This window comes from Schistocerca americana, chromosome 5 (genome assembly GCF_021461395.2).
Source record: "Schistocerca americana isolate TAMUIC-IGC-003095 chromosome 5, iqSchAmer2.1, whole genome shotgun sequence".
Lineage (NCBI taxonomy): Eukaryota > Metazoa > Arthropoda > Insecta > Orthoptera > Acrididae > Schistocerca > Schistocerca americana.
In genome coordinates this window covers 66,726,975-66,748,524 of record NC_060123.1, presented here as the reverse complement: position 1 = coordinate 66,748,524, position 21,550 = coordinate 66,726,975, and the positions used below count along the sequence as shown (strand labels likewise).

General features: G+C 44.2%; 1 protein-coding gene across 2 annotated transcripts in view; it reads right to left on the bottom strand.

Annotated features, from left to right (window-relative positions):
- Positions 1 to 21,499, bottom strand: part of LOC124616735 (F-box only protein 33) — a 72,896-nt gene extending 51,397 nt beyond the window's left edge. The window contains exon 1 of one of the 2 annotated variants that reach the window (XM_047145100.1): positions 21,087 to 21,499. In XM_047145100.1, the coding sequence (XP_047001056.1) occupies positions 21,087 to 21,493 (407 nt within the window). In that variant the 5' untranslated portion in view covers positions 21,494 to 21,499. The remainder of the gene's footprint in view (positions 1 to 21,086) is intronic. The other variant, XM_047145099.1, reaches the window with a different exon arrangement.
- Between the last annotated feature and the right edge of the window lie 51 nt (positions 21,500 to 21,550).

Below are 21,550 nucleotides of genomic sequence, written 5' to 3'. Positions count from 1 at the left end.
AATTGAAGCTTAGGAAAAATAATAGGTTTTAATCTAAAGATCCCTGATCTATTTTTTACGTATGAATAATAAAACACCTATAAAGAGTATTTGGTATTAACAGGGATAGCGGTATAAAAAAATAAAAAAGACCGAAGTGTTAGGCAAATACGAAGCACGAGCGCTTATCAACTAGCCACCTTGCTGCACGCTGGGCAGAAAATATTTTTTTCCATCTGTCGTATAGTGTGGAAAAACTTGGAGCGACTGTCTTATATGATGAAATAGGCACTTTTTAGGACATTAAAGCCGAAATAGGTAAAAATAGGCACTAACGTCGAAATAGGCTTTTTAGGTCCTATAGAATTAACGCTATTATGTGTAAATAGTTATGAAACGCATAAGTACAAATTTTTATGCAAATAGGAACTCAGGAACAAAATAGGTTTTTACCTAAAATCCGCGGTCTAGTCATCACGTAGTGACCAATGTAGCAAAGCTACACAGTTATGAGAAGAGATCGTTAGATCAACAGGTGAAAAGGTGCCATGGGCAGCACTGAAGTGGGTAGGAGAACCATCATTGAGGATGTGTGATAAGCTGGCCAATTAGAAGGTCCCTATCAGAAAAAGTGGTACTCTACCATAGAGGGTGGTATGTGCTTAAGTGCCCAAGCAGGAGAAAAAGGGGAGGTGGGATTTGTTAGATTAACTCAGTAAATTCAAGCCAAGTGGTCTGGAGGTAGGTACATGTTGTAAATGGTAATTGTTGATATGTGCACCTGCACTGCTATTGTGCCCAATAAGGTACAAAGGGAAATCCATTCACAAACGAAAACTGTACGTACAAAATTCAGACACATCCACATGCCCCCTGAGGACCAGCACAGTTCCAACAGAATGCATGATACCCACAGAGTGTTTGAGAATGGTCACCAGTGAATTGCATTTCTTGGCAAGCAATGCAGAAGAGGAAAGGTGTTGTAGAATGAAATTTTCTCTTCACTGTGGAGTGTGCACTAAAATGAAACTTCCAGGCAGATCAAAACTGTATGTCGCACTGAGACTCAGAACTCGGGACCTTTGCCTTTCATGTGTGTGGCGCGGGCCCGTGCAATCCGCCATCACAGTGTTTGTATTCAGTGCTAGCGGTTTCTGGATGAAGTAAGTGGCCACCGTTACCTGCAGCCAGTGTCCCGGCCAAGAAATACGAATACATTTGGCTGTTGAAAGCAGAGCTTTGTCCACTTGCATCTTCTCCACTAAACACAAATGTTCTTTATTCAGACCAGCTTGGTGCAGGTGTGCATTCAGTTATCAGTGATAGGACCCTGTACTTGGGCAGATAACAGTTGGGTTAATGTTTCTCCAATCTGGTAAGTATTTGCCTTGCAGGTATCAACCAACATAATTTTTTTTTATGTAGAGGCTTTCAATGGAAAAACGGAAATGAGTAAACAGCATTGTGGGCCGGAAGTCCCCCATTTGGGAAAGTTTGGCCGCCAAGGGCAACTACTTATTGTATTTGATGCCACATTGGGAGACTTGCACACCTAAAGACTGTAGATACAGCAGTTTTGCGAAACGGGGCAGTTCGTTCTGCGCATGTCTCTCACAAGTATGAAATCGAACTGGAATTAGTTCAACTGCTACAACAGCAGCAACAGTTTGAGCAATAGCAGCAGTTATACATGTTTCATCAATTATTTACAGATTTGCTGGGAACCCCCCCCCTTCCATAGCCAATGCTGCCTACATGACCCCCCCCCCCCCCCCTCCACCAGCTTTTCCACCAATGTCTTTTAACTGAATGGCGTATCCACCGGATCTAGGTGTTCATATTTCTTCTGTGACTCAGCATATAGCACGAGGTCAATAGATTTGTATTCCTGGATATTCTGTTCTTCCTTGAAAACTTGCGAACATGGGGAATTTCGGAAGACCGATTTTATATAAGACCAAAACCTCGTAGGGCTTTTTAGTTACATTGGTTGACAACACTTTGTGAACATTTCTCTCATTGCTCTCCTTGTGCTAATTTTTCCTTTGTTTACTTTTTGTTTGTCAGCTATAGTTTGACATTTCTTGAATCTATGAATAAGCTCTCTTTGTTTACATAGAAGTTTTCCAACATGGTTATTTCCCATTCCTTAAGACATTTTTGGAACATACTTCTCTAATGCATGTTGTATGATGCTTTTGAATTTTTCTATTTGTGATCCACATCTTTGTCCTCAGCACTGTGTTTGATGTTTACTCATATACTCTGCAAGTTGTATCCTGTCATTCTTGTTAAGCTTTCTTTCACGTCCAACAATCCTCTGCTAGTATATTTCAACACACTGATTTGTTTTATGTTGGAATAAACACCGAGGACAACAAGTTCTGTAACTGCTTTCCATAACATCGTACAATCGGATCTGCCCATTGGTGAGTCACTAAGAAAGCTTCAATTCACGTAAAATTCACAAATCCAAATTCGAAACACCTAAATAACATTTCCACTATGAAATTGAAGTACTGTGACCTGCTATCCAATTTAACTTTTCCTACAGTTTTGGAAGGTAATACACTGTCCGACAGCATCTTCATCAGTATCCCTGTCACAAATGGCAATCTTCTCAGACACGTGATGTGGGTCTTCAAAAAAAAAAACCACACACACACACACACACACACACACACACACACACACACACACACAAACAAACAAACAATGAATGAAAACTATACAGCTACACTAGGTATGTCCTGTCAATATTTAACAAATACAAAGATTTCCATTTTTCCAGCAAACACCCAGTCTATATCAGAAGTCACTGAATAATGGAAAAATTTAAAAATTTTTAATCAAATTGATGAATGTAAACCTGGCACTACAGTCAAGGATAAACTGCACAGCTGTTTCGTGGTGTTCAATCTGCATGGAAAACTGTGATGGTGGAACAAACTTTTATCACTAGTATTTGGCTGGCAAGTGGCTTAACTGGCAGAAGCATAACGTTCTTGATCACAAGACTATGTACCAATATTCTGGGTTAAATTCTAACTCAACTGTTGATGGAGTGAGGCATGTGATAATGTTGATCGTAATCCTTTCCTTAAATATGGGTGTTGAGTTTGGCAGGCCCCTCTGTGTTATTCAAGTAAGTCTGGCACTACACAATGGATTGGTTGGTTGGTTTGTTTGTTGCGAAAAAAAAGACAGCACAGACAAGTCATTAAAAGATCAGTCAAAACAAAGTGTTAAAACCAAGAAATGAAAAACAATAAAGAGAAGAAAATAGTGGAAAGAGTAGAGGCAAGCTGCCCAATGAGCAAAGGCTGACAAGGAACCCCTGGGGTGTAGACGAGGTTGCCCCCACCAGACCCCCACATTGTCAATGAGGCCAAAAAGCCCTACATTACAGGGATGAATAGAAATCACCTTCACGGGCAAAACGTAACACCAGATCAGCCGATTGGGCATTGTCTGCTAGCACCAAAGGGAACGTGCCAGGAAGATTAAGATGCCGCCTCAAAGCAGCCAAATTAAGGCAGTCTATGAGTAAGTGGGCCACTGTCAGGCGGGCTCCGCCTCAGCAGTGAGGGAGATCCTCATGTCTGAGAATGTGGCCATGGGTCTGCCAAGTAAGACGAATGCAGGGGTGACAGGACAGTGAATTCCCTGTGAGAAGCACACAGCAAGAACTGCCACACATTTGTGGTCTCCTTGATTTCATCAGTTTGTTTGGGGAGATCAGGGCAGATCATTGTGAGTTCCAGACTTCCAGCAATCTATGGTGTATAAAAGACCAAAGGTCCAATTCTGGGGTGCCCATTTCCAAAATTGGCATCCTGGTGGCCAGCCTGCCCAACTGGTCAGCTCATTTACTTCCCAAAATCCCAAGACGACTGGGGGTCCAAACGAAAATAAATGGCCATCCAGCTTGATGGAAGTCAGAGACATGATCCTGGATAGCCGTAACCACTGGATGAGGAGAGCAGCACTGGTCTATATCCTGAAGGCTGCTAAGGGAGTCACAACAGATTACGATACTCTTGCCAGTGCAGAAACGAATATGGCTGAGGACTAGTTTAATGGCTGTCAATTCAGCAGTGAAGACACTGCAGCTGTTTGGCATAGAGTGGATTTCACTACACCATATATATGTGTATGCAAAGCCTGTTCATCCGTCAACTGCTGAGCCTTCGGTGAATACCATTTCTGAAACCGGATACATCTCAAGGAGACCCAAGAACAGGCAGTGAAAAATCATGGAGTCAATGGAATCTTTTGGATCACAGGACACTTCGAGACAAATCGAAGGTTGGGGCACAAGCCGTGGGGGCAGATGTGATGTCTCCCTGACCAGAGGCGACAGTGGAGGAAGTTGCAATTTCCAACAGACACACTCGAGGTGTGCAGCAATTGCAAACCCAGTTCTGGGTCACTGTAGTGGGGTTTGGAGCATCTTTCCAGGTTGGTTGGTTGGTTGGTTTAAAAGGGGGAAAGAGACCAAACTGCGATGTCATCAGTCCCTTGTTCCCAGCAGAACAATTACCCAAGGGAAAGAAGAAGACAAAGAAGACGTATGGCACAATAACAGGGGAAAAGAAGAACCAGAAGAATGACAGAAGGGCAACAAACACTACACAGGACAAAACAGGTCAAGAAACCACAGAGAGATGCAAGAAACAGGGAGAAGAGATTAAAAACAAGAAAGCAGATTACCTTGGCTGGCTGACCACGACAATAAAAAAGGAGAAGTCAGCAACTCTGCAACACATTAAAACCTCCGCCCTAGAAGCCCTAGGGTGGAGGACACTGAGGGACAAAGGACATGCGCTAAAACTCAGATCAAATGATAAAACCCACCCTCACAAATAAAACTTAAAACTAAGCTGCTTTTGAGGCACTGTCGCCCAGCACCGAAGGTAAGGTGCTGGGAAAGTTAAAAGTCCACCACAGAGCAGCTGAAAGTGGGCAGTCCAGGAAGAGGTGGACAACTGTCATTTGAGAGCCACAGCAACACTGAGTTGGGTCCTTGCGACGGAGGAGGTAACCATGTGTGAGCCACGTACGGCCAATGCGGAGCCGACAAAGGACAACTGATTCCCTGTGAGAAGCCCACAGGGAAGACTTCTCCTAAATGACACACAGTTTGTTCTGCATACTGTTATGCCACTCTGTCTCCCAAAGCCGAAAAACCTTGCAGCATAAAACAGAATGCAGGTCAGTTTCAGAAATGCCCATCTCCAGGAGCAGTTTCCACGTAGCCTGTTTGGCCAGCCTGTCGGCAAGTTCATTGCCTGGGATTCCGACGTGTTCTGGGGTCCACACAAATGCCACCGAATGACTGAAATGTTCCAGGGCAAGGATGGACTCCTGGATGTTCCCTACCAAAGGATGGCGAGGGTAGGGCTGGCTGATAGCTTGTAAGCTGCTCAGGGAGTCAGAACACAAGAAATAACTCTCCAGAACAGAGATGGATGTACTGAAGTGCACGAGATATGGCCACAAAGCTCTACAGTGAATGCACTGCAGCCAGCAGGTAAGGGATGCTGTTCAATATGGCCTCTGGAGACACAGGCAAAGCCAAAATTACCATCAGCCATCAACTTCAGAGCCCCAGAACACATCAAGAAAGCGGTGGGGTAACGGAGTCCTCCGGGCCATGCAAAAGGTCCAGACAAAGCTTCAACTGAGGTGTACACCATGGAGGTGTATGTGAATGGACCTCAAGCAGAGGTGGTAAAGGGAAGGACTCCACTTCGGAAAGAAGGGATCGCACACTTCGGGTGGGAAAAGGAGACAGTAATTCGGATGTTCAGGAGAACTACTGGCGAGCAGTTGTTCACGTCAGATATGCAATGGAGGGATTCCGGCCTCCACCAGGACACTGGTCACCGGACTCGTTCTAATGGCTCCCGTCACTAGGCAAACGCCATAGTGGTGCACTGGGTCGAGTAAACACAACGCTCAGGGTGCCGCTGAACCGTAAACCATACTCCCATAGTCAAGGCAGGATTGAACAAGGGCTCTGTAGAGCTGCAGCAGCATACAGCGATCTGCACCCCAGTTGGTGTTGCTCAGGCAACAGAGGGCATTGAGGTGCTGCCAGACTTCCGCTTAAATTGACGAAGGTGAGGTAGCCAAGTGAGTGGATCATCATTAAGATAAAGTTCAGGTCCCGGATGAATGGTACGACGCTGACAGAAGTGCACGACACATGACTTCATGGCTGAAAACTAGAGGCCGTGGGCTAGAGCCTACGACTGCGCTTTGTGAATGGCTCCCTGTAGGCACTGCTCAGCAAAACCAGTACTTGAGAAGCAATACGAAATGCAGAAGTCATCTGTATACAGAGAAGGGGAGACCGACAGCCCTACAGCTGCTGCGGACTGTTAATGGCCACTAAAAATAGAGATACACTCTAAACGGAGCCCTGCGGAACGCCATTCTCCTGAATATGGGGGGAACTATGGGAGGCACCAACTTGGACATGGAAAGTATGGAGTGGAAGGGAGTTTTGGATAAAAATCGGGAGCCAGCCCCGGAGACCCCACTCATACAGTGTGGCAAGGATACGATGTCGCCAGGTCGTGTCGTATGCTTTACCTAAGTCAAAAAAGACGGCAACCAGGTGCTGGCATCTGGGAAACGCTATTCAGATGGCAGACTCTAGGGGCACACAATTGTCAGTGCTAGAGTGACCCTGGCGGAAGCCGCCCTGACATGGAGCCACTACGCCACATGCCTCCAGGACCCAACCCAACTGCCAACACACCGTATGTCCCAGCAGCTTACAAAGAACCTTGGTGAGGTTGATGGACCGATAGCTATCCACATCAAGCAGATTTTTATCGGGTTTCAGCACCAGAATGATGATGCTCTCCTGCCATTTGCGAAGGAAAGACACCTTGCACCAGATCTGGATGAAGATGACTAGGAGATATTGCTTGTAGTCAGGTGAGAGATGTTTAATCATCTGACTGTGAATCTGATCTGGCCCAGGAGCTGTGTCAGGGCAATGTGCAAGGGCACTGAGGATCTCCCATTCTGTAAATGGGACTGTGGCGTGTAGTGAATGAGAGGACTTTCCTTTCCATCTGCCGTTTGAGGGTGCGAAAGGCTGGGGTGTAGTTCTCCGACGCAGAGGCTCGAGTACAGTGCTCATCAATCACATTTGTTTCAGCAGAGAGCACGCCATTGATGTTAACGCCTGGGACACCTGTTCGGTTCTGGTGCCCAAAAAGACGTCTGACCTTCGCCCACTTTGGAAGGTGATGTATGGCACCCAATGGTTGACAAGTACCTCTCCTAACACTCCTGTTTCCATTGTTTTATAAGCAGAATGCGGGCACGGAGCCACTTAAAGGCTATTAGGTGCTCTAGGTAAGGGTGTCACTTATGTCACTGTAGGGTTGGCCGGCGCTCTAATTGCCTAAGCGACTTCCAGTGACTACCAAAGGACTGTGTCACTGGGAGCAGCCTAGAGAACGAGGTATCACATTTTCTGCCGCAGAAATTATCGTTGCAGTGACCTGCTTAATTACAACGTCGATGGCACCACATGGGGAAGATTCAATGGTGACAGCAGAGATGAAGGCTACCCATCTTGGTGGGCGTCCATGGGCATGATGCCGGGAGAGTGACAGGAAGATGGGGAAGTGGTCACTATCACACAGGTAATCATTTGCTCTCCAGTGGATAGATGGGAGAAGTCCTGAGCTGCAAATTAATAAATCAATGGCCGAGTAACTACCATGAGCCATGAGGTCGAGTTGGGACTGTAAATTTTTGACATCTCTGCCACGGCCAGTAAGCATGGTGCTTCCCCATAAGGGGGTTATAGGCGTTAAAATCTCCCAAAGTAGGAAAGGTTTAGGGAGTTGATCAATCAGTGCAGCCAATACGTTCATGGGTATTGCACCATCTGGAGGGAGATATACATTTCAGACAGCTATTTCCTGCATTGTCTGTACCCTACAGCCACAGCTTCAGGAGGAGTTTGAAGGGGCACAGTTTCACAACATACCGAGTTCAGGGGATAAACACCAACTCCACCTGACTATTATATTCACTACGGTTCTTGTATTATCCCCTTTAGCCTTGAAGGGCAAGGGTCCACATTGCTGTGAACCAGGTTTCCTGGAGGGCAATGCAGAAAGCAGGTGTAAAGCTTAACAGTTGCCATAGCTAAGCCAGGTGGTGGAAAAAACTGCTGCAATTCCACTGGAGGATGACATGATCGTGAGACTGGGAAGGCATGAAACACTGAATAAGGCAGTCTATGCTCAGGGTCACCTGCTGCCACTGACCTATTTCCTGAATAGGCTATATCCATTGTGTCTGAAGGTCTGGCGAGATCTAGGTCCTCAGCGGACGCCACAATCTTCACCTCATCCTCAGACACAGAGCTTGTAGGCAGCAGTGGTGTGGGTGCCACCGCAATTCCTTTGGTTTTGGGGGTCTGGTTTTGGGGGTCTTCTTTCTGGATCTCTCTCACTGATACTTGGGTTTCTCTGGCTGGGAGGGCTTCACTGATTCAGTCTCCGGCATGGAGGATGATCATGAAGCCCTACAACCCGGTGCTTTTGGGCACTTCAGCCACTGGCGTGTGTCATCTTTCCCACTAGCAGGAACCTGGGAAAGGAGTGACCCGAGTGACCCCTTTCAACTGAGAGAAGCCGAAGAAGACTTACACTTCTCCAGCTGGTATGTGGGGACTGGTGTCCCAGATGGTTGGTGGGACAGTGCTCCCGACGTAGGTGGTGCGGGAGCAACAGGGAGGGAAGTGCCCCTCACCAGCAAGGGGGCAGGTGTAGTCTTCCAGCTCTGAGAGCCGACTGGATCTCACGTAACTGATGGAGCTACAACTGTTCTCGTAGCGGTGGCATAAGGAGGAGGTCATAGCAAGAGGATGTAGGCACTCAAATTTTCTCCTGGCCTCAGTGTAGGTCAGTTGGTCCAGGGTCTCATATTCCATGATTTTCCTTTCTCGCTGTAAAATCATGTAGTCTGGTGAGCAAGGGGAATGATGCTCTCCACAGCTGGGAGGCAGGGCACATGGGATAGGATGGACATCCACAATCTCGACATGTGATGCGGGAAGACATATGCCCGAACTTCCAGCACTTAAAGGTCCGCACAGAGGGAGGGGTATATGGCTTGACATCACGGCAGTAATGTGTCACCCTTGAAGGCCAAGATGAAGGCACCGGTGGCAACCTGATTATCCCTTCGACCCCGATGAACGCACTGGATGAAATGAACTCCTCGTCTCTCTAAGTTGGCACGCAGCTCATCGTCACACTGCGAAAGAAGGTCCCTGTGGAATACAATACCCTGGACCACATTTAAGCTCTTAGGAGGTGTGATGGTAACAGAAACATCCCCAAGCTTGTCACAAGTGAGTAATGCATGTGACTGGGCAGAGGATGCCGTTTTTATTGATACTGATCCTGACCACATTTTGGACAAGCCTCTCACCTTCCCAAACTCTAAATGCTCTACAAAAACTGAGGCTTCATTGACACAAAGGAGGCCCCATCAGCTCTCATACATAAGAGGTAACGTGGCGAATAAGGTTAGCTGCCATGCTTAGCCTGGCGCTCCTCCCATGGTGTGGCCAGGGAGGGGAATGATTTAGGATCATACTTCCTTGCATTGTACTGAGACTTGGAACACTTAGAGACTGCTGGAGTTTGATCACCAGAAGTGATGACATGGCACGCTTCATTGTGCATCATCTGCCCTGATGCCACCCACTGCGACCAGGGGCCCTCCCCACGGGCACCACCCAGCTGCAGAACAGGCCACCTCACAGGATGGCCATTGCTGGGAGGCCCGATGCCCCAGGGTGATGGACTGGCTATCATGCTGGATATGAAGTGCAAAGAATTTCATGGTCATCATCGGCGCAGAAACCTACACTGCGTAGTCGGTGGAGGAAACACCCAGGAAGGTGCCCTCACTAGAGAGATGGAGGATGAGCAGGACTGGAATGCCACAATGCGAAAGTGGGCTAAAGATCTCAATGCACAATGGACAAGATGCACCATGTAAGGTGCCCTTCCTCAATTGGCTTGCTCTTTGGGAAAATTTTGAAAGATTGAGGTCAAACCCTACAGGAGACTATCACAACGGCCGAAACTTGTGAGACTCCTTTTAGTCGCCTCTTACGATAGGCAGGAATACCTCGGGCCTATTCTAACCCCTGGGGCTGCAGGGGGGGCCTTTCCAGGGAAATTGACATAGTAGCTGGCATGTTCAGGAAAGCTACAAAAGCATATAGTGTAATTCAGCAGCTGTTGTTGGCACCTGATAGGTAATGGAGGGACTCCAGCCTCAACTAGTAGGATGTTCAGAGGTTTAGTTCGGAAGGCTCCTGTCACAAGTCAGACACCACAATGGTGAATGGCATCCAGTATCTGCAATGCTAAGGGTGATACTGAACCCTACGCAAGACCCCCATAATGAAGACAGGACAGAATCAGGGCTTTGTAGAGTCGCAAAAGGATAGATAAATCTTCACCCCAGTAAGTCTTCCTGACGCACCATAGTGTACTGAGGAGTCACCAGCATTTTAACTTACGTCAGCTAAGGTGGGGCAGCCATGTTAGCTGAAAATATAAGATCAGTCCCAAAAAGTGGTGTGTCTCAATTACATGCACTAACTGATCATCTAGGGAAAACTCTGGGTGTGGATGGGCAGTACAATGGCGACAGCAGTGCATAACCTGAGTCTTGGTGGCTGAAAACTGAAAGCCATTGGTTAGAGCCCATGACTGCACCTTTCATATGGCACCCTGTAGGCGATGATTGGCAACAAAAATAAAAGCTAAGATTATCAACACACAAAGAGGGCGATACCAAAGACCGCACAGCTGCCACTAGACAATTGATGGCCACCAGAAAGAGGGGAACACTCAGTACAGAGCCCTGCGGCCCAAGCTCTCTTGGATACGGAGTGGGGACGGGGGGCAGGGGCGGGGGGGGGGGGAGGAGGGGGTGGTGTACTGAGTGAAGCACCCACTTCAACCAGAATGTAAAGTGCGACAGGAAGTTATTGGCAAAAATCAGGAGTGGACTCTGGAGATCCCAATCATGTAACATAGTAAGGATTTGATGATGCCATGTCACGTCATAAGCCTTCTGTAGGTCAAAAAAGTTAGTGGTGGGATACTGATGATGTGTACATGTCATCTGGATGGTTGACTCCAGGTGCAGCAAATTATCAGCAGTGGAGTGGTCTTTGCAAAAACTGTCCTGAGATGCAGCCGAAAGGCCCCAAGAAATAAGGAGACAATGCAGGCACTTGCTAGCCATGCAGTCGAGCAACTTACAGAGAATGTTGGTAAGGCTGACTGGGCAAAAGCTGTCTGTCTCTAGAGGGTTCTTACCCAGGTTCAGCACCAGAACTGTCATGCCTCCAAGATGTGAACTCATCCTCATTCCAGATCTGATTGAAGAGGGCAAGGACGTGATGGTGACAATCCACAGAGAGAGGCATCAGGATTTGGTTGTGGATATGGACTGGCCTTGGGGCCATATCAGAGCAATAGGCTACAGCACCCAGGTGGCGGTTAGTGAAAGATAAGTGCTTCCGCTCCACCTGCTGTTTTATGAGCCGAAAGGTGGGGCAGTAGTTCTCAGATGCAGATGCGTGAGCCTAATGCTCAGCAATATGTTTGGCGATGGTGCCTGGATCAGTATAAATGGCACCATCTAAAAAAAATACTTGGTACAACTGCAGGTACTGGAAGCCATAGAGGCATCTGACCTTTGTCCATACCTGTGATGGAGAGATATGTAATGCAATGGCGGACACGTACTGTTCCCAGAATTCTTGCTTTCATCATTTTATGAGGTAGCTGATGCAGGCACGAAGTCATTTAAAGGCACTAAGGTGATCCAGTGCAGGGTGCCACTTATGGCATTGGAGAGCCTGCATACGGTGTCTAATGGCCGCAGCAATCTCTAGGGTCTATGAGGGTTCCATCTTCAGACAGGGGGATCCTGAAGAAGAGGTCACAGTTTGGTTGGCTGCCCCATGAATGGCTGCTGTATGCTGAACAGCTGCATCAATACTACCTTGTGATGGGAAGCTAAGGACTACAGCAGAGGTGAACCCATCCCAGTCAGCGTAACTGAGAACCCATCTGGGTGGACACCCAGAGGAGTAACAATGAGGGAGGGACAGTACCACACAGGTCATTGTGGACCCTCTAGTGGACAAAAGGTAGAAACCAGTGCGGCAAAAGAAGTGATCAGTGGCTGAATAAGTTTCATACACCACAATGAAGTGTGTGAGGGCACCAGAGCTCAAGAGACATTACAAATGGTAAGACCACTTAAGAACGGGTATCAGGAAGTCAATGCCCCTTGTGGCCCATTTCACTTGTACGCAACAATAATTTGGTAAGTTGGATGATTAGGAAATTGTTGGATGGTGAGACCTAACTGTGAGAGTGTTTCTACCATCTGAACTGAAGGGGGAAGATGTCTACTTTGGCAAGGAGACTGTCTAAGGGACTAGACCAGAAAGTGTCAGCGGCCAGTCTTACTCTATGATGATTGGACAGGGCCCAATAAACGCGAAAGCTGAAAATGCCGCCGAGGCATAAACCTGGTAACCATTGTTTAAACAGGATGAGACCAGGGCATGGTAAATACTGAGGAGGGTAGCACAATCAGCATACAAAGAGGTGTGGGCAAAGAAGCACATAGCTTTCGGATGCAGCCAGTCTTAAGTTGATGAATATGGGTCAGCCACATCAACTTTTTATCAAATAACAGTCCCAAAAGTAGGGACTCTGTAATGGTGTCAAAGCTCTGGACATCCAAGTACAGTTTCAGATCAGGATGGACCGTGGTACAATGATAAAAATGTACGAGTTGCATTTTCACAGGGGAGAACTGGAAGTCATGGGAAAGCGTGACAGGAAAAACCCTGCAGGTGGTGCCTTGGAGCTGGAATTTTGCCAACACTACAGACTGGGAGCTGCAGTAAATGTGAAACTTCAACATACAGCAGGAGTGGTACGACAAAGCTCACTAGCCCACTGATAGTGATGAGAAAGATTACTCAGCTTGGAACACTGCAAAACACAGTTCTCTTGCAACCCTTGGGAGCTGATTGGTGTACTACTGGGATAAATACTGATAGTAAGCCTTGAAAATCCCAATCATAGAGGGTAAGTAAAATGTGATGGCACCAAGTGATGTTGCGTGACTTATGCCATGAAAGACTGCAATGAGGTGCTGGCATTTAGGAAAAGCCTGGTCCAACCTAATCAGATGGGTGGTTGTGAAACATCCTTCTCATAAACTGCACTGATAGGGGGAAGAAACACCCCATGATTCAAGAACCCAACATAAAAAACACTTTCTTCCAAATACATTTGAAGGTCCAGAATAGATGGATCTTTAAGTACTAGTCAGATGTTGGATCATATTATGAATCAAATGAGGGCCTGGGAATGTATCGTGTGACAAGTCTAGAGCAGGGATCCCCAAAGTTACTAGGGGTCGACATAAACGAAAACTGATTTTGGGGGTCGACGAGGTACCTTAGTACCTAGGTATTTTGTATCAATAGGAAAAAAACTAAAGATAGGCCCCTTATTCATAATAGTCTGCTAACTTAAAGCATTGCTAATTCTCACTCTGTCTTCTTCTTTGACCTAAGTCGGAATGAAAAATAACACACTGTAGCAGCTGTTTTAAGTTAGCGGACCATTATGAATAAGGGAGTTGATCTTAAAAGTAGGTAATTTGGCCATGGGGGTCTGAGGTAACAGTTCATTTTGGAAAAGGGGTCACTTGTCCAAAAGACTTTGGGGATCCCTGGTCTAGAGCCTGATGCAGTTTCCAATCACTAAAAGCTTTATTTTATGATTTGCCATAACTGAGAATTGGGTGGAGGGGGAGTGGCTATAGAGATGCCCACAGCTTGACTTTTACACATTCAAAAAGGTAGCTGGACTAGAAGAGAATGCCAACACTGTCACAAAGTGGGACAGAAGGCGTTCAGTGTGAACACACACATCATGAAGAAAGAAATGGAACAGTTTTTCATCTTTGGCAGTCAAAGACTATGGAGATTGGTCCACACTTGACGTGAAGTGGTATACCTTTTCCAAGCAAGAGATGTAGCACCCCCAGCATTTCTTCTTATACCATTTAATTAGATAGTAAGCCATAGCATAAAGCCACTTAAAAGTGAAGACAATGGTCTGCAGAGGATGTCACTTGAGATGTTGCAGGGGCCTTACACTATCCTGAAGAACTGTTGCAAAGTCTTTGACTCACCATGGCACCAACTAGCAGCAGAGGGGGGACCTACAGAATGGGGAATAGCTGTTCCAGTGGCATGCATGATCATGTCCCAGGCATCTCCCACAATCTTGTCACTGCATTCTGACAGAGCGGCCTGAGACAGCAGCAGAAGTATACAAATACCAGTTGGCTCTTTGTAGAGCCCAACACGGTACTTGGTCCATCAGTCAGTAACAAGGAAGTGTCAGTACTATTGGAAAGTGGCCACTGTCACAAAGATGGCCATGTAGTGACCACTGTAGTATCAAATCCATGGGATTGGGGGAAGAGATCGCAAGGCCAACAGCCCAAAATGTGCTATGGGGAGTGCTGAAGTGGGTAGGAGCACTGTCACCGAGGAGAAGTGGCATTTCCCCACAGATGGTGGTGGTGTACATTTAAGTCCACAAGCAGTGGGAAAGAGGGGGAGAGTAGTTGAATTACTGTGGTCATCTCAAGAGAGTGCCCTGTCAGGAGGTAAATAAAAGTTACAAATGGTGATCGCTGCTGACATTCGCATTTCCACTGCTATTACTTGCAATGTTTAATGGAGGGGAATTCAGTCAATGAAAACATCTGCACAAATCAATGTACAGATTTCTCCAGATGCCCTCTGTGGCAATGTGGTTCCAACAGAATGCACAATGCACATTAATCTCAGAGAGTTGGGGAATGGTCATCACTGAAGTTTGTTTCTCGTAAAGAAATTAGTTTAGTTTTAGCAAGTGCCAGTAGTATCCATTGCAGTTCCATGGGATCATCATGTTGAGGGTGTCCTCATTAGGTGTGAAGGGGCCAGGAGGCAGGTCACGACCCAGGATTATTGACTACATGAGAGGGGTGGAGAATATCAATGAACATATGTTCAGTCCGACAGTCCTGTGGCATGCATCTTGCGGCATGAAGCCTAGAAGGTCACTGAAGGAGTCACCTCCAGAGATTTCTCCTCCCTCTCTGCACCCACCTCTTTCACAACTTTTGGCAGTCAAGATTCTTGTAATAGTTTAACCACTGTGAGTGAAGGAATGGAAGAGGAATGGGCAGACCACGGTTCCTTCAGCCACTGGTTGGTGCAGAACCTACAATCTGGTGATTTCCAGGAAGGAACCCCGTCACCAATAGATGCTGGAGGAGGACGCTGCTTCACCAGCCAGGTGCAGAGTGGTTCCTGAAGATGGTGCCACAGGAATTACAAGAGGGGAGTGCCTATTGTCTCCTTGGTCAAGTTTATTCGCATGATTACAGGATGATGATGTCAGGGGGGGGGGGGGGGGTAAAAATACACCTGGTCCAGCTAATGATCTGAACATAGGCCTTGGTTTATATCATTGAGATTGGATACAACCTATCACATTTTTTCTGATCTTCAAAATATGAGAGGTGATCCTAACCTCCTGGTCCCAGATTTTGCTTTCTTGAGCAGATTAGCACACTTCAGGGATTAAAGGAGATAATTGTACCCACAACTGACTCGGACAGGTGGTAGTGCACATGGCATTTTTGTGAAGTGGTCAGTTTGTCTGCAAACTCATTTAAACCAATTTCATTAGAAAGACCACGTTCTAAACCAACTAAAAAACTAGGTATGTTTTTGAAGTGTGAGCACATAAGGCCCTAAAACTGACAACAAGATGAAGGTGCACTAAAATATGGCCATATTCAACTGATATTAAAATTATATTGGACAGCTTTTATTATCTACAATTGTGTACTACTCTCTGGTAATATCAAAACTCCCGATGACTAGGAAATGAGATTGTCAAAGCAACTACTAGTAAGCAGTCTTTTTTGAGTTTTTAAACATCTCTAAAGCATTTAACTCTACAAAATTCTTTTTATGAAAAATGAAATAGAATGAAGAATCCAATAAAAAGGATAGTTTTTATCTTTTTTGTTGCTCTAATAATATGAGCTTCTAATGGCATTAAATTTTCTTTCATCAAAGAATAAACTGAAATGAAGTGTTACAAGAACAGGTTTAAATATGGGCACACTCTAGTGGAACTATACTCTAGTTAAACTAGAGAAAACAATTTTTTGGCTATTGAAAAAATAACACTTCAAACCAGCAGAGTCTCTGGCCAAAATTAGTGACAGTAGTGAAAGAGATCAGCATCGAACCTTCAGTCAGGACAATATGCTGTGTGCATTTATGTGAAGGACTGGTGGATTGGAATTATCTGTGAGACTTCTGCTGAGCAGGAGGATGCTTTAATAAGCTTTGTTCTCCAACATGACCCAGTTGGCTACCAAGAAGTGAAAGGTGCTGCGTTCCAGAACAGCACTTTATTGCAGTTGTTCCAGCACCATCAGTGATTTCGCTTGGATAGCAGTAAAGTTTTGCTCATGACATTCAACAGTAAATTAATGAAAGCTGTAAGAAGTTCAAGCAACTTTAAGTAAACATAAGCTTGGTATCCTAAGAAAGATTCCTTCCAGCTTTGGCCTCTGCCAAAGAAATGGGTCATCAGGATGGAGATCCTGTGTAAAGAAACCCGTATCACACTTGGTAACCTGTGGTAAGAAAATCCACCCACAGCTGCTTTTGCACAGCTATCAGCCATGGGCCCTATGGCCAAGTAATGCTGGTTTTCTCACTTTAAAAGAAAACAGCAATGTTTAAGCCACCATGGACCACAGCTATACACTTGTATATAATTTTTCTATCAGTACACTGATGTTCCAAAAATCTGCAAAATTTGCAAACAAAATGTGCTATATTTCAAATTGGAATAAGACTAGTACATCAATAGCATTGCACAATAAAGACATACTCAAATTCCTGTACAGTGAGAAACCTTTCCAAAAAAAAGGGTCAAGTCAGATTTCTATGAACTTCGCCAAAATTTATACAGTGGTTTAAAACATGAGCACAGTTTATATAAGTGTTTCATCTGTTATGCAACAATTTTACTACCATGATGTGCAGTACAATGGTAATGCATAGTTAGATTTAGAAATTTATAACTAGTTATATTTTGTATTATGCAGAAAAGACTTCTTTCTAGTTTTTCTGACTATTTCACTTCCTAGGCCTCAGGACTTTTGATATTACCTTCCCCAGAGTTTTACTAAACAACTGTAGAACATAATAAAAGATGTCAGAATACCGACAGAACACAGGTGTATTTTGAATGTTCCTCCACCTTCGTGTTTTTTTGAACCTTATATGTCCGCATTGCGAAACCAAATTATTTTTTTATGTGGATTAGAACACAATCTTCCTAATGAATATAGTTTAAAAGAGTTTGCAGGAAACTCATTTTCATAGAAGTTGGGCAAACACACACATTTTTGGCATTTTTACAAAAATCATCAACTATGCCCTCAATCTGTAAACTACTGGAAAACAGTAGTAGGATGGAATTTTATACAGGGTGTACATAAAGTCCAGGAACGATTTCAATTATTTGTTGCACAAGAGCCAAACATTGTACAGATATCATTCACATGTCATTTAGAACAGAAACCTTGAAAGTTATTTTATGTATAATGCCACAGAGTAGTTTCGTAATTTGCCAACAGTCAGCGCTAGTCGCACACATGGCGAGTTCAAGTGCGGAGCGATCTTTCTGTGTGTTGGAGTTCAGATGTTCAGAACCAAGTACGGTAAGAAGCCACCAAACAAGGAAGGCCATTTACCACTGGCATGACAAATTCGTTACAACGGGTTGCTTGTGCCCAGCAAAGAGAAGTGGACTTCCCAGTGAGAGTGAAGTGAATGTGGAGCGCATACGAGACATTCATAAGGAGTCCAAAGAAATTTGTGCGTCTTGCTTCCCGTGAAGTCGAAATGGCTCCAATGACAGTGTGGTAAGTCCTGCGACAAAAGCTGTCTATGAAACCGTTCAAAATGGAGCTAGTGCAGCAGCTCAATGACGACAACAAAGACAAGTGTTTTGAGTTTTGTTTGCAGTTGCAACAATTAATGAGGATGGGGATGGCATTGTTGACTGCTTAATTCTTAGCGACGAAGCCACTTTTCACACTAATGGGAAAGTGAACAGGTATAATTGTCGAATATGGGGTACAAAACATCCACACAAATGCATTAAATTTGAGTGTGATTCCCCAAAGGTGAATGTTTTTTGTGCCTTATCACGCTGAAAACTGTACGCGCCATTCTTCTCCGCCAAGAGCACTGACACTGGATATTCCTACTTTGACATGTTGCAGCAATGGCTGATGCCTCAAATACATTCGGACTTTCCATTCATCTTTCAGCAGGGTAGGTCTCCACCCCATTTTCATTGTGAAGTTCGTAGGCACCTGAACACGGAGTTGCTGCATTGATGGATTGGCCGTGCTACACAAGGGGACAGCTGTTTCATGAAATGGCCTCCTCGATCACTAGATCTCACTCCGTGTGACTTCTGTGGGAACACATTAAAGATCTGTGCCACCTCTAGCATGTGATGTAGCAGAGTTCCGGAAGAGAGTACGGGAAGGGACTGCCACAGTCGACGATGCCATGCTGGGATGGGTATGGCAAGAATTCAATTACCATATTGATGTCTGCCGGGTCACTCATGATTTGTATATCGAACGTTGTGTGTACCCAGACTTTACGTACACCCTGTATTTGAAGACCTAGTATTGGTAAGCTATTATTTGCAAAGTTTCAATTTTATCTCACAATTACTTCCAGAGATACCCAACCAGTTGCAAATAACTATGGTATGCTGACCAAGGTTTCGACACCTCTAAGGATGTCTTCATCAGAATGAAATTGAGAAACTGTAAAATTATGCTGCGAAAAAGCAAACTGCTCACAAAATTCTGTTTTATTATTTTGCTTAAGAGAGCACAAAAAATTCTAAAAGGTGGCCTAGTTTGTTTCTTACAAGAAAAGGGTCTAGTGCAGCAGGGGATACAACCCGTCGGCTTTGGACAATGACGTCACAAGTCGCCAGATAGCAGTTTACCATTTTCACTTTTGCTGTTATGTTTGAGTTTCGTTTTTTTTACTGATTGCTTAATAAAGTGGATCTGTTTATTCTATCTCGTGAGATTTTTTTTTTAAAAAGCCAAAAAACACTTATCAGCCACTGAAGGGAGCTACAACACTAAGAAGAATCGCTTCGCGATTGGCGACTTGTGACGTCAATGTCCAAAGCCGACGGGTTGTATCCCCTGCTGCACTAGTCCCCAAGAAAATATTGCTGGAGATATATCCCAAAGTTGCTGAAAACTCAAGAGCACACTGTTGAAAGCAGCACTACGGGGTCAGTGACTAAATCTCTGCAAGTATGAACGTGTGTCGTGAAACTTTACTAATGTGCAAATTTGCACACAAAATTCTATCAAAATCCACAATGGTCATGCGGGAACCCCTAGCCCATACAGCACTAATTATTAAATTGATTCATAATAAATAATTAATATTTATGTGTTCCAGTTATTAATATGAAATATATTTTGTGATGATGCCACTATGGGTTTATTATGGGACATATTACAGAACAGGTCTGAAGATGGTCAATGCTGACAGACCAAAAGTTTTGTGACCATTGACAGAAATAAAGGAAATTTATTCTCACTGAAAAATTTTTCAGCTATGGCGTATGTGGGCATGCGGTGCAATGAATCAAATCTTATGTCAGTAAACAGAAAGCAATATGTGACAAAAACTCTGGATTTAGATCTGAAAACAGGGTTAATATGTATGGTACAGTGCGCCTCAAGGATATGTAACTTACTTGGCCTCTTTTGTTCAACCCATTTCTAAATAATATTGAAGTCAATGAGATGGATTGAAAAAATGCTGCATGCTGCTGATATGACACTGAATGTAGAAAACGACTTTGAACACTGGAAAGAAGTCAACAAATAACAGTACGGTGGCTCACACCGAATAATTTATTATATATCTAAGAATGTTCACATTGTTCACAAATAGAGAAAAGGAAGATCACATAGACATATTCATAGATGAAATAAGTCTGGCGTTAGTACTATAGAATTTTTGATAATTCAGTTGACAACAAGCTTGAATGGGGACAATACATAATGTCTGATGCAAACTAAGCAATGTGATATTTATTATGAAACAGTTTTCACGATATGCTAACAAACATATGAATAGTGTACTGTGCTCTAGTTGAACCATACTTAGAGCATGGAATTGCTGTTTGTGGGATACTCCAGCAGCAATAATACAAAAAGAATTTTGTTTTGCAAAGAGGGCCATTGGGACCATCTTGAATAAAAGACAAATTGACTCTCACACATTTGTCTCCCATACCACAAAAAAACGATTTTATAGTGTAGAGGCGTACATGTGTAAACAATGAGAATTATTATTATTACTTGTATAAATGAACAGTAATCACTTTAATGTATTATAGTATGTAAATATCTAAGACCCAAATATTGAGAGAAAAAATGTATGCAACATTGCAATCATTATTACCAATTTGATTTTTCGTATTTTAGGATATAGGCTAAATATCTAAGATATTCCGTTAAGTTTAAATCTCATATTACAAGTCACTCTGTAGAAGCAATTGAATAGTAAATAACTCTTGTTACGCAATTGTTATTAAATTTCTTAACAAGCCCTTCGTATATTAACATCTGCATACTGTTTCGACAAGTTTTTCCATGTGCAAGGCTACAATTTCTTGACTTTTCGCTAACATAACATGGAACTAAGTGACATATGTTACGACATCGATGACCTGTAGCTGTCAATATATTTGCATGAACAATCCAGGAATAATTCCATTATCGATAAGGAAAGCAGCACTCGACATTCTATACGCAATGCTAAATATTCTACCAAACAGATGCCATACACTTACCTTTCGATAAAAGTTATCCTATCACCAGCAAATCTGTCAGGAACTTCAAACCTGCAATGACTTGGCTGTAAGGAAAGACGTCGAAGAGATTCATTCTTACGAAGTGTTTGTATTATTCTTGCAGCCTCCTGTACACAAATCAAATCCATTGCGTCAAAGCTGATTGTAGCATTACGCAATTTCGTTGCAAAATGTTTAAGCTGGTACCGAGTTCGTAACACACTATCTTCATCTTTAGTTTTAAGCCTAAAATGGACTGTAGGCCAGAAGCTGGAATGAAACAGTGTACCTCGCCATTGCTTACACGTCGACGAAGCTCTAATTCTCTCTTTTTGAGACAAATAAGTGAAAACTTCTAACAAAATGACACTTGGCAGATGGTTCCAACTACCTTCCTCCATTGCCATCAATGACACCCTATCTGTTACAATCGAGGAGCAAAGATATGACGCAAATAACACAGC